This window comes from Pholcus phalangioides, unplaced genomic scaffold (assembly GCF_987345545.1).
Source record: "Pholcus phalangioides strain wild (caught in Gottingen) unplaced genomic scaffold, Ppha-v1.0 ptg000014l_1, whole genome shotgun sequence".
Lineage (NCBI taxonomy): Eukaryota > Metazoa > Arthropoda > Arachnida > Araneae > Pholcidae > Pholcus > Pholcus phalangioides.
In genome coordinates this window covers 24225340-24238379 of record NW_028301607.1, presented here as the reverse complement: position 1 = coordinate 24238379, position 13040 = coordinate 24225340, and the positions used below count along the sequence as shown (strand labels likewise).

Genomic DNA, 13040 nt, shown 5'->3' with positions numbered 1-13040 from the left:
TAACCCCCCCCCCCTTAACACTTAACGGACGAAATATTTCGTCCCAACACCAGTGGAATAAATTCAATCCAATTCTCTCGGTGTTTTCTTTCCTCCCTCGCTCCTCACCATCGCGAAGCTTTATTGTAACCATATGAACAGTATTTGCTTTTTCCCTCCGTTCTTTCTGTACTCCTGTTAATGATTTTTTTTTTTCGACATATTTTATGTATCTTTCTACTATGCACGTGTGTAATAGCGAAAGTGAACATGTAGGGTGGAAAAGAAATCTGCTGTAATCTCTCTACTGCTTTTCCTCTTCTATTGAATTTTTTCTTTGTTTTACTTTTTCTTTCTCCTTCTTTTTTTCTAAAACGGACGAACAAGGCTATCAATAGAGAGAGAGGGGGAATCTAACGGTGTTCACTCCCAGGGATACTTAACTCTTTTACGGTCACGGACGAAATATTTCGTCCGAAAGTGGAAGAAATTCAAATCACAGTTCTCTGTGTTTTCTTTCCTTTCTCATCATCATCCATATTATTGTAACCCCCATGAACCGAAGTTGCTTTTTCCCTCCGTTGTTTCTATAGCCCTGTTAGTGATTTTTTTTCCCATTTATAATGCGTCTTTCTACTATATACATGTAAGAGCGAAAGAGAACACGTAGGGCGAGGAGTGGAAGAGAAATCTACTGAGTGCATTCCTATTTATACTGTGTTCCTTTCCCATTTCTTTCTTTTCTTATATTTTTTCTTTAACCTTCTTCCTTTTTTTCTTATTGCCTATCGTACTTTTTACTTTTCTCGCGTGGTTGCAGGAATTTTTTTATGAATTTCAGTCTTTTGATAAGCCGCTGTGGTAATCGAGTGGGCATAGTGGCTGACTCGCATCGCGAGGTCACCGGATTTGAACCCGCCGCCGTCGCCAGAGTGGTGGTTGGCTGAAGTAGGTTTTCTATGGTTCCTAACTTCAAGCCACAAATGCGAGCTGATCTCTCCGTTAAAAACTTCCGCCACAGAGAGCAACAGGCCTGAAACGATTCAATTATGGTATTCAATCATCACACCTCACTCATAATTAGAAAACTTGATGGTAGATGGTACCACTACACGTAAAATTCATTACGCAGAAGCAAACTTCACGCAATGAAACTGTGAAATTTTAAATGAAATAAAGATAAAACACCACTAGGGAATGTAAAAAGCAACGCCAGGCCCAAAAGAAATCGCCATTCTGTCTTCGTTTCAAACTTCGCCAATAATTCCGCCAATGCCTAAAGTGACGTATTGCTACCTTTGCTACTCATTCCGACCAATCACGGGACATTAAATTTCTGCCCAAGTCACATCCAGGTAAGGTTTCTTAAAATACAGCCGCTCCCTTATTTGAGAACGTGTGAACTCACAGAGAGCAGACAAAAACACAAAAAATTCTAGTATTTGCTAATTTCACTTCAAAATATGGAAGTCGGATGGTAGCATTTCTTGAACACAAAACACGCAGAACTCTGACATCATAAATATGTTAAGACCATGCATATGTACACACAACAATTTCTGGCATGAACCAATTCTCAGAAATCCCGTCCCCTCTCCTGTAATGCTGTTACAGTTGTGACAGTAGTAGTATTTATCTATAATCGATTCTGGTTCCAGCATTTCCGCGTAAAGTTTTCATGAGTTTACGTACTGAGTTGACTGTATTGTGAATCAAACCAGCGAATATCCAATATATATATACTGATGAGTAGTTTTTCCTCTTTCTTTCTTTCCAGAATGTTCTTTTGGTAATGAAATCGTGAACTCACACATCATAAATGGTGGACGAGCAAAGAATCCGATTGGTCGTTTTGGGTGGAGGAGGCACCGGCAAGAGCTCGATAGTGAAGCGGTTCCTCTTCAACAGCTTCTGCGAGAAGCACAGGCCGACGGTCGAGGACCTGTACTGCCGAGAGTTCGACCTCGAGAGCGTGACGCTCAGAGTCGACATCCTCGACACCGCTGGAGATTTCCAGTTCCCGGCCATGCGGAGGCTCTCGATCGCCAACGGGCACGCGTTCCTGTTGGTGTACAGCATCGATTGCCCATCGTCGTTCCAGATTGTGAAAGAGTGCTTCGAGGTAAATGGCACCCTGTGGTTCTTTTTTTGTATTAGGATTATTCGATGAAAATTTTAATTACATTTAAGGTATCCGACTACGTTGAAAACGTCATTTTGGAAGAAAATATAGAATATAATTTTTTTATTTTTTTATAAAAGTCCTATTTGTTGTGATTCCAAAACAGTCCTTGTTTTGTTTATATGGCGCTTGAAATCAAAGTTACGTTCACTTTAGTGCTGCGTTTTTACATACAACTAATACCCAAATAAAGACTAAACGTGTTTTACGAAGAATGCTATTTTTGACATTTTACTTGAGTTTGTGACATGATTTGTAAAAATTGATTCATTGCATCCTTACGAAATTTTAATGTGATATTTTGCTATAAATTGTTGAGGTTATGAACCAAAATCTAAGGTCTACCACATATATTTTTTGAATTATAGTGTTTTATAGACAAAATGTAAGATGAAATTTCAAAAAATTCAAACATACATAAACATATTTTGGTGTAACTTATCAGCATATCATGCAATCCTTTAAATTTTGGTTCATGACCTGCAACATTAGAAGATGAATGTACTGTGAAAATTACAAACAATTTCATTAACAAATGTTTTTGCAATCGTGTTTTGTGTATCACATGAATTATGCGTAAAATTTGACATAAAAACGACTTTTTCATAGAAAATGTAATAGGTAGACCAATATTTATCACTGTTTTCACCATTTTGACACACTTTCTATCAAAAAATGTTATTAAAGTTCACTCCAGTACTATATGGAAGGAAAGTGACAAGAAAGGTAGTCGGATACCTTAATACTTTCGGGTCTGAGCTATTTCGACTATGTTTGTCCCTGTGTAGACTGAGGGGGTTTTTTTTTTGCACTTTTCATGATTTTTTTTTAAAAATACTTGAAATATACACATCTCAACAGTTTTTATTCAGCTAGAAATTTCAAACCCTTTTCTTCCATAATATAGCAGTTATTTAAAGGTAATAATAATTAATATTTAATGAGAAATATCTAAGGGGGTTGGTGCTCGCAAATTTTCCAAAAAACACATTTTCCAATTTTTCAATTTTTAAATACTATGAAATTTTCTGCGTCTAACTGTGTTAAAGTTTTTGTTCTCTACCTGTATTAAAAATATTTTTAAAGTAATTTTACATTAACTGCTGGCAGGCATTACACATGCTAATGTTTTTCATTAAAATGCGTTTTTCTCAAAACTATGTTTCTTGTTAGATAAGGAACATTTTTTCGAACACCGCTCATTCAAATGTCATGAAACTTTGTGTGCCTCTCAACACTATAGTGTTACATACTTTAACTCGAGCTTTTAGGATTTTAATTGTTGTTTGTTTTTTTTTATGGAAATTTAACTCCAACAACATGCAACTTTTTCAAAAATCATCAAAATTTGCCCATATTTTGTGCCATAAAAAATTTAAAATAATTTTAATAAAAAATCCTCGTGATAAGGTGTGTAACACTACAGTGTTGAGAGACACATAAAGTTTCGTGACATTTGAATGAGCGGTGTTCGAAAAAATGTTCCTTATCTAACAATAAACATAGTTTTGAGAAAAACGCATTTTAATGAAAAACATTAGCATGTGTAATACCTGCCAGCAGTTAATGTAAAAATACTTTAAAAATATTTTTAATACAGGTAGAACAAAAACTTAAACACAGACGCAGAAAATTTCATAGTATTTAAAAATTGAAAAACTGGAAAATGTGTTTTTTGGAAAATTTGCGTACGCCAACCCTCTTAAGTATGTTTTAGCGTTTTAAAAAAAGTTCCTCATAAGAAAACATTTTTTAGCATAAAATTTCAAAACAATTCCGAATAAAAACTTATCCAAATGTTGTATAAATATCTAAAATTGGTTTTCATTAAAAAAAAAATTATCAACTTGTAATCAACAAACATGGCTACCTTACCTAAGAAGAGGAAGACAAATGCCTTTCAACTATTAAAGAAATACGATAAACATTTTGGGGTAAATCGAGAAGCTCTATCCATACTTAGAATAAGACAACCATAATATTCTTTATGGGCATTGTATAATATTTTATCATGTGTATATATTGTTTATAATTTTTGTGATTGTGTTTTTAATTTTGTTGCTGCATTTTTGAAATATATGACATCCATATTTTTGTTATGGGCATCTTTTCTCAGCCACCTCGTTGGGCATTTTGCTTCTGTTATGGCGTTGTATTTGTATACTTACTTCTACATCATTTCATAAAGCTACAAGCTACATACGTTGGCTGCTGTCATATATATATATATAATTATAATTTATATTATTTTTTGGAACTAGAAGATCTATAGATTAAATTTAAAAACACTGGGAACATATATATTCAGCCATTTTATAACTACTGTAGTTAAAAGTTAAGTAGTTTAAAGTTAAGTAGTGGTAGTTAGTTTCCTTGAACAAAAACGGCATCCCGAGTCTCAGGCTCGGGCTTAGACCCGAAAGTGTTAACTACGTACAATCAAATGAAAAATGGTGACGAGGGTTGATACCCATTGCACGAGTATGACATTACGCATTCAAAAGAAAGGTGCCCCGAATATATAAGAAACTACACGGCCGTCAGTATAACTCTTGCGGGTTCAGCCTGATTTTCTTCTCCGATGATCAAAGAACTAGATCAGCAACAGTACTTAACCATCTTCTTAAATGACCTAGGGCCGCTATTGATTCATCTTCTTCAATGGCCCAGAGACGTTCTGATTTCTGATTCACCTTCTTCGATGAACTAAGGCAGCAGCTAATTCGTCTTCTTATGACCGAGGGACGCTTCTGAATTTATCTTCTTCAATGACCTACGAGCGCTTATACTTTCTGATTCATCTTCGATGACCTAAGAACACTGCTGATTAATTTTCTTCGATAACCTAGAGCCGCCCCTGATTCATCTTCGATAACCTTGGGCTACTTCTGAATCATCTTCGATTATCTAGAGCCGCTGCTGATGCATCCGTTTCGATGGCCTGGGGTCGCTGGTGATGCATCTTCTATAAACTAGGGCCGATTCATCTACTACGTTATGTCATTCAATAAGCATTTTCATGTTATGTCAGTATCGTGTTGTAGGTCTGCCTGCTCTCTGCGGAGAGACTTTTTCAAATGGAAGACAAGCTTGCATTCACAACTCGAAACTGGAAAACCGCAGAAAAACAACTTCAGCCGACCACCACTGTGCCGTCAACTGTGACCCAAGGCTGCTGCTGGTTCATCTTCCTTGGCGACGATTCATCCTCTTCGATGTCTTAGGGCCGATTTATCCTCTTCGATTTGCTAGGACCGATTCATCTTCTTTGGTGACCTAGAGCCTCTTTTGATTCATCCTCTCCGATGACCAAAGGCCCCTGCTGATTCACCTTCTTCGATGTTCTAGTATCACACCTGATTATTTAATGTTCTTCGGTGACCTATGACCGTAGTTAATTAATATTCATACACATAGAGTGTAGATATCATTACGCATAGAGTAACAGTCTGGTGTACAGTTTGTGACTGTCAGAATTAAGAAACGGTCTGGAATGTTGAGTGCGTGGTGGAGTTTTGTGCAATAAATCCCCCACATACACAAACGGCTCAGTAAATTATCAGTCTTTCCTGGCAAAGAACTAATACAACCACCTTACTACCCGGACTTGCTGTTTTGACTCCCCCCCCCCCACAAAAAAGCATGTGAAAGAACAAGGGTCAACGTCTGACGACGTTAAGGTGAAGCATTGATTTCTCCCACAGTTACTACTACCACCACTACCTTACCGCACACGAACACCGGTCATATTGCAATTCAGCAATTTACTACCGATCGAGTTGTTTCAGAATTGAAGGCACCATCTATACTGGCTTGTGAAGGAATGAGATCTCTACATTTAGGCTCCGAGAAGTTATTTTATAGTTGGGGACCTCCGTCACTTTTTCATTTGATGTATAAACTCTTATATATTAGTACGCAAAACACATAGAAGAACTTACGATATATATTATATTTTATACATGTTTTGAAATAAAATCTCAAGTTTTATGTGTATATATTTGAAGCTACACAGTGTGTTTCTCAACGATCGATTTCTCAATAATCATGTCCTATTTTTCCCAGGAAATCCGTCAGCAAAAGCCGGATTTCCAAGATATACCGATCGTGGTCGTCGGCAACAAGATCGATCTGCCCGAAGAGAACCGCCGGATTACCAAGGATAACGCGACGGAGTGGCTTTTCTGCGAGCTTCCCAAACTCCAGGCGAAAGTCATGGAATGCTCGGCGAGGGATAACGTCAACATAAAAGACATTTTTCGAGCTTTTCTCCTCTTGTCCAAGATCCCGATCCCCACCGAAGGCCTGCGCAGGCGGTCGAGTGCCCACGCTGCGACTACGGGACCCAAGAGCGCTACCATGCTGTCTCCGCATCTCGCCGAAGGTGGCTGTGTTAACGACTCGACCGACCCTGGTGGAGTGAATCGAAACAAACCCCGAAGCAGGAGTCTCATCAGAAGGGCCAGTAAGAAACTTTCAAAGTTGAAGAACACCGCTCACGCCGCTGCAAGTGCTAACATTGACGAATGTTGCATATCTTAAACACTTTGAAAAATGTGTGTGAACTCTGATGCCATATATAAACCCATTATTTAAAACCAAAAAAAAAAAAAGAGGATTACAATAATTACGTATACGCATTATAACAAATCTTAAAAACAACGTCCAAGGGAGATGTGTCATGAATCTTCGTATTTGAGTCCATGATTGTCCTGAATGGTAATCTTTCATTCAGAATCATCCTGATTTCAAAAGGATCTTTCGAAAGTTCTTACAGACATTGGAATGGCATGCATCACTCAGTACCTACAAGGCTTGAGAGATTTCATTTTTCCCCCTTCTCATATCATTTTCCGCAATTTCGAATCTTGACCTCTGAACTGATAATAATTGAAAGGGAAAAAGGCGTCATTTTTCCGTCTGCTGCCATTTTCGTGTACTTCTACCCTAAATATCAATTAGCTAAGCAGTGTCCTTGAGAAAGAAGACTTGCCACTTGTTTTTTGTTGATTGAAAACTTGTCATCATTTTTCTTTTTCTTGATTGCAGACATCTCATCATTTTTTCTCGATTGCAGAATTGCCATTTTTTTCTTTTTCTTCAGTGCAGGCTTGTATCATTTCTTTTGTTATCAATTTCTTTTTCGTGATCTCAGATTTGCTATTTGATTTTCTGAACCTCAGATTTGTCATCTTTTTTTCCCTGATGGTTTCCCAGACTTGCCATTTTTTCTTGATTGCAGACATGCCATCATTTTTTTCTTTTGCTTGATTGCAGGCTTGTCGTTTTCTTTTTCCTTCATCTCAGATTTGTCATCTTTTTTTTCCCTGGTTGCACACTTGTCATATTTCTCTTTATTGCAGACTTGAAATTTTCTTTTTTGGTTGTAGATTTGTCATCTTTTTTTCCCCGATGAAAGACGAAATTTTTTTCGTGATTGCACGCTTGTCATCGTTTTTTTCTTGATCATGTATTTATTATCTTTCCTTTTCCCTGATTACACACTTGTCATTTTTTTTTTTTTTTTTTGATTACAGGCTAGTCATTTTCTTGTCTTTGATTGCTAAATTGTTATCTTTCCTTTCTTGACTGCAGATTTGCCATATTTTTGTTCTTGATTGCAGACTTGTTATCATCTCTTCTCAATTGCAGACTTGTAATATTTTTCTTCTTGATTACAGACTCGAAAGAATGTGTTTTCATGAAGTTATGTTTCTCATTGGGAAGAAAATCAGAAAACATTAATTGAAACGAGTCAAAATTTATTGACAGAACCTAAATTCATAGGATTGTTTGACAACGATTCAGCATTAAGAAAACTCTTTTTTTTTTCATCTTTCCATTCGTTCTGCATTTTTAAAGAATCCCAGATCACTGTTTATCTTAAAAAGTGATACGCCACCATGTTTGAGCCGGGTGAAATCATCCGTAAATCGCTTACAGGGCGCAAAGCTTCTTTAAAATCTTTTAAAAACATTTTTTGCTGCTATTTCACACAAAAAAAGGGGAAAAAAACCCTTTGAATATGTTCTTATAAGTTTGCGATTGATGTGAACGATATGCGTACAAGCACCAAGAGGGAGCAGACGAACATGATACACACTCTTCCATCAAAGAAAAAAACAATCCTCGTTTCTTTTGTGCTCCCCTTAGGAGATGACATGGAAGAAGTTACAGTTCGATAAAGTATTGGTCTCATAATTTCCGTCGATTCAATTATTAAAATACTAAGTGAGGAAATCAAGAGCTTGATGTAATCAAAAATTGATGCATACCGCTTATTTCTAAAAATATACGGGTAAGACACATTCTTTCATTGAAATCCGATTCTTGATACGATCGGATATCGGACAGTAACAGGTATTTAGTGCACATATAAACTTACATCTCATGGCAGAAATACATCAGGAACTTATGAAAGTTCCTGATGTATTTAAACTTAAGTAAATTGTACTTAATTTTAGACTTATCAAAAGGTAGCCGAAACAATTTTTTCCTGTTTTTGATCGTCAGAAAATAGAAAATGCCACAATCCTTTAGTCCTGAAAGTGAATCCTTATCGACATCCAGCGTTGCTCTCTAGGCGGCCTATCAGTTGGAAATTCCTTTTAATATGGACTGAGTCGTCGTTCAGTTGGCCAGCATCCTTCACCAACGTGCCTCCCGATGGGCAATGCCCTGCTTTTAAAAATCTGGGATCTTGAACACATAGTTGTCTGGAGGAGTCTCAATCAGAAGTCTTGCCCGATCTTCAAAGGATTTTCTACTAAGGGGGTTGCCCAGGGATTGAAACGACTAATATTCCAGGGCAGGACAAATCCCAGGCGCCAAGTCGCCATGGCGATTAAAAAATTGGTATTGATGTCTAAAATTTTGTTTGCCTAGTTACTACCTACGGCCGAGAGCAGCGCAAAATGTTTGGAATTTATACCAGCATATATGCCAACACGAAAGAAGGCACTATGACTTGAAAACATCAAAAGAAGCGTTAGTTTGGCCCTTTTTCTTCAGGTGAAAAAAAATTTTGCCGCCTAAAATTTTTTTCTGGCATTTAGATTTTTTTTGCGATTTGTCCAGCCCTGTAATAGGTAACACTCTATATGCACAAGGTCCAACGTCGGTCACCCACCGTACTTTCAGGATCTGTTTGCACTTTTCGTAGACCTCAAAAGGGCATTCGATTCTATCAATAATAGAGTCTTAACAGCCATTCTCAGGAGGCAGAGAATTTGTGAAATGCATTGCAAGATGACTCGAAATTTAGTATTCAAAATAGTAAACCTCTGGCCTTTCCTGGAAACTGCCTTCATGGGAAATTCATCAAAAATGGAGACTTGTGACAAAGTCCTTCGGATTGCTTTGCTTCAGATTGGTTCACCGAGTTATACCACCGGGCATTGTGAATAATGTACTGGATGCCGCTAGTGATGTTGTGGACTCATGCTTCAAGGTTCACTTTTTTTCTCCTAGCGATCAGAACCGGCGCGAATTTGTTTTTGGCTTACCTTCATGGAATTCATAAAGGTTGATTATCTTAGAATAGAAGAACAATCCAGATAAGAGCTGGTAAAATGGGTTCGAGGTTGAATTTGGTTATTATGAACTCCGAATTGTAAGGGTACGTTTGGAATGTAACACAATTCTGAAAAAAAAAAGCTGAATGTCTGATTCATGGTCTGAATTTTTGCAGTTGATACTCCCAAAATATGCGGATGAGGACGTAAGCTTTTACATATTGATGGGGGGGGGATTATATCCTCTGGAAGCATATTCAAATAGCGTCTTCACTCGATGCAAAGAACCAGATGCTGCCCGAGTCTTTGAGGATCTTCCGCCTACTTTAAATATTTATCGATTTTTTCGAAAAATAAGAAGGAATTTGCACTAAACGGCGACGCTATGGCTTGACGCCCATTGCTGGTGGTGCCAGGCTGCACGCACAGAAAATCCTTACGGAACATTTAACCCTTCTCTTCCCTTTTCCCCCATTTCTATTGAAATGAACACGGTTTCTGTTGCTGCAGTTTCTGGTGTAGTAATCGCTTTTCGTAGTGCATATGCAAATATCAAAAATCCAATTACAGTCGTTTCTGTAAAAGCGGGGAGGAAGATGATAGCAGTTTTGCTGAGATCATTTCGTTTGTGTGTATTCGGTTATGCAGATTCCAGTCCGCGCGTCTCTCTCGCTTCGATTTAAAATGGAATAAAAAATTCTAGCGCGGAAAAACATGAATTTAAAATGGTGACTGTAGGTATCATATCCACATCGGAAATTTAGACCGAGTACGTCGGGATATAAGGATGAAGGAAAATTTACCTTGACTGTCTGAAATCCGTATTGGAACGTCAATAGCAGTCGAAACACGGAAAATCTTCATACCAATGAAAATTTATGATACAAGAATATGGCAGTGTGTGAAATATGTGTCAAAACATTTAGAGTACCTCCGACAACTCTTTTAAAAGACATTTGAATATTGGTATACGAAATACGTCAGGATACGCATGTTTGTTGAAATTATTTCTTAAATTTGAAGGCTATCAAGTTTCAGTTTCTACCTATTGCAATTTTTAAGAGTAATAGTTTTTCATTACAAATATAGAATCGAATAGTGTAGGAGATGTCGTTGGTAACCCCGGATCTGGACACAATCTAGACCCGTGTTCTTCAACCGTTGCCTGGTCCGCGGACTGGTGCCGGTCCGCGAAACATTTCGCTTAATTCATGTAGCCACTATGGGTGTAACTAAACTGATGGTCAGAACTGTAAGGGATGATAACACTCGCCAAAACATAACAACTTTCACCATATAATGTTGGAAAGCAAGCGATGTGTCGAAAGTGTGCAAGTGTTGGGGTAGGAAAGCAAGCAGGCGAGCCGCGACAGGGCGCCTGCGTAATGAAAAGGTAAGTAAAGACGAATAATAAAGGACGAAGAATCATTATTATCTAAAATTTTACTACAAATTCCTAAATTGGCGACGACCAGCTGCAATACAGGCGTCACATCGGCGACGGATAGCAACTGGATGACGGATTCTGAGAAAGGGGCCGTTTCATCCACTCCAGAGGAAGCACCCTCTCGCGGCTCGCTTGCTTGCTTTCTAGCCCTACATTGTGCGGTAAAAGTTATATGTTTTGGAGAGTTCTATTACCCATTACAGTTCTGACCATCAGTTTAGTTACACCCTGTATGATTTTAGATTTAATAGATATTATGCCATCTCTACATTGGTTTTTAATTCTTTCTCTGCATACAGTGTTTCCTACTTTTCGAAACATCAAGTACATAACTCGATTTCAAAAAAAGAAAGCTGTGATGTTGCTCATACAGCAGCAGGCCATTTATTCAATTTATGGTTCAATTAGGCCGGGGTTACACTATAAAAGTTTGATAAAAGTTCGTTTATAAAACTTGAAAAATGCAACCAATAGGTGGATCAGTTAAGTTCGCTCGAATGTAACAGATGTGCTTAATGGTTACATATTTCAGATTTTATAAAATAATTTTTATCAAACTTTTATTGTGTAATACCGGCCTCACTCTGGTGTTCTGACGGGTAATTTGACCTGAGCACCCATTCGAAACTCTCTATTACCCGAATCTCAGCGTGGGGGGCCTGCGAGCCCGAAATCTTCCGGTTTTTCCAAGAGGCCCTCTTTTTAAGTAAATTTACAACATTAAAAAATGAGATACTCCCCAGGCCTCAAGATTAGAAAAGTCACCACAAATGTGACTTGAGGGAGGCGTGCGAATGTCATTGCTACAAAAATAAAGTTTTTTATACATTTGTATGTATGTGTACTCCCCCCATCCCCCATTTAAGAACCGATCGGCAATACGAGCCTTCTTCGAACCGAAAAACGTGTGAGCTTTTGATTATGGTCCAGTTTCGATTTTTCTTAAATTATACTACGTATTTTTATATGTATATGTACGTATAAATATTATGAGACATATAAAATATTTCTTCTTTTTTTTTCTAATTAATTCTTCTTCGTTCCGAACTTGATAATGCATTCGCTGATTCATTCTAAGTGTTATTATTTGAAATTAATTTTGAATGAGTAACAGTAAAAGAACCGGTTGGAATTTATTGAACTTTCATACATTTATATATGTGTGTGCGCGCGTGTGTTTTGAGAAAAGTTTTGAAGCAAACGGGGTCGATTGTTGCGTGAATATTTATGGAAAATGAATCACATATATATATATATATATACATTAAAATTTGTGAAATGTGTACATTTTGAGTGAATAGTGTTTCGTAGGAAACTGTATTTATACGTGAACTTGAACTTTTCCGCACGTGGTTTGAAAATAACTCTAACGTTGCAATTCTATACTCAAGCATTTGTTTGATTTTTCGTTAAAAAGAAATCATATTTAAAATTCAAAAATTCATTTCCAGTTATTTGTATAATAGTATTAAATTTATTGTTTCTACATATTATCTCTACGCCAAAAATCTATTAAAAGAATCATGGAAATTTTTTTTTTTGAGTGAATGAATGTCAGTGTTCTTCAACCGCTAGTCCGTGGATGGTGCCGGTCCGTGAGAATTTTTTCTGAAAGTCCGCAAAAAAAATTTCGCCCAATCCGTGTAGCCGCTACATAATTTCAAGCTTAAATAAAATAAAAATATCGTCCCAAAATTTGTTTTCATTGCGGTTTTTTGCCGTCAGCCGGTCGTGCAAATTATATTTCCCAATTATTTTTTGCAGTCGACAAGTTAACTCTCCAATTTAATTATCTTTTTGCCGGTCCGCAAATTATTTTTTAATTTGCTGCCTGTCTGCAAAATCTATGTAGCCGCTTCATATAATTTCAGATTCTAAAGATAAAATACTTTCGGTGTGCAATATATTTTTCGCCCTT

General features: G+C 37.2%; 1 protein-coding gene across 1 annotated transcript in view; it reads left to right on the top strand.

Annotated features, from left to right (window-relative positions):
- Positions 1-6780, top strand: part of LOC149078309 (ras-related protein Rap-1b) — a 101617-nt gene extending 94837 nt beyond the window's left edge. The window contains exons 2-3 of the mRNA XM_089241956.1: positions 1757-2101; positions 6227-6780. Coding sequence (XP_089098082.1) covers positions 1799-2101; positions 6227-6703 — 780 coding nt within the window. The 5' untranslated portion in view covers positions 1757-1798 and the 3' untranslated portion in view covers positions 6704-6780. The remainder of the gene's footprint in view (positions 1-1756; positions 2102-6226) is intronic.
- Positions 6781-13040: the final 6260 nt, after the last annotated feature.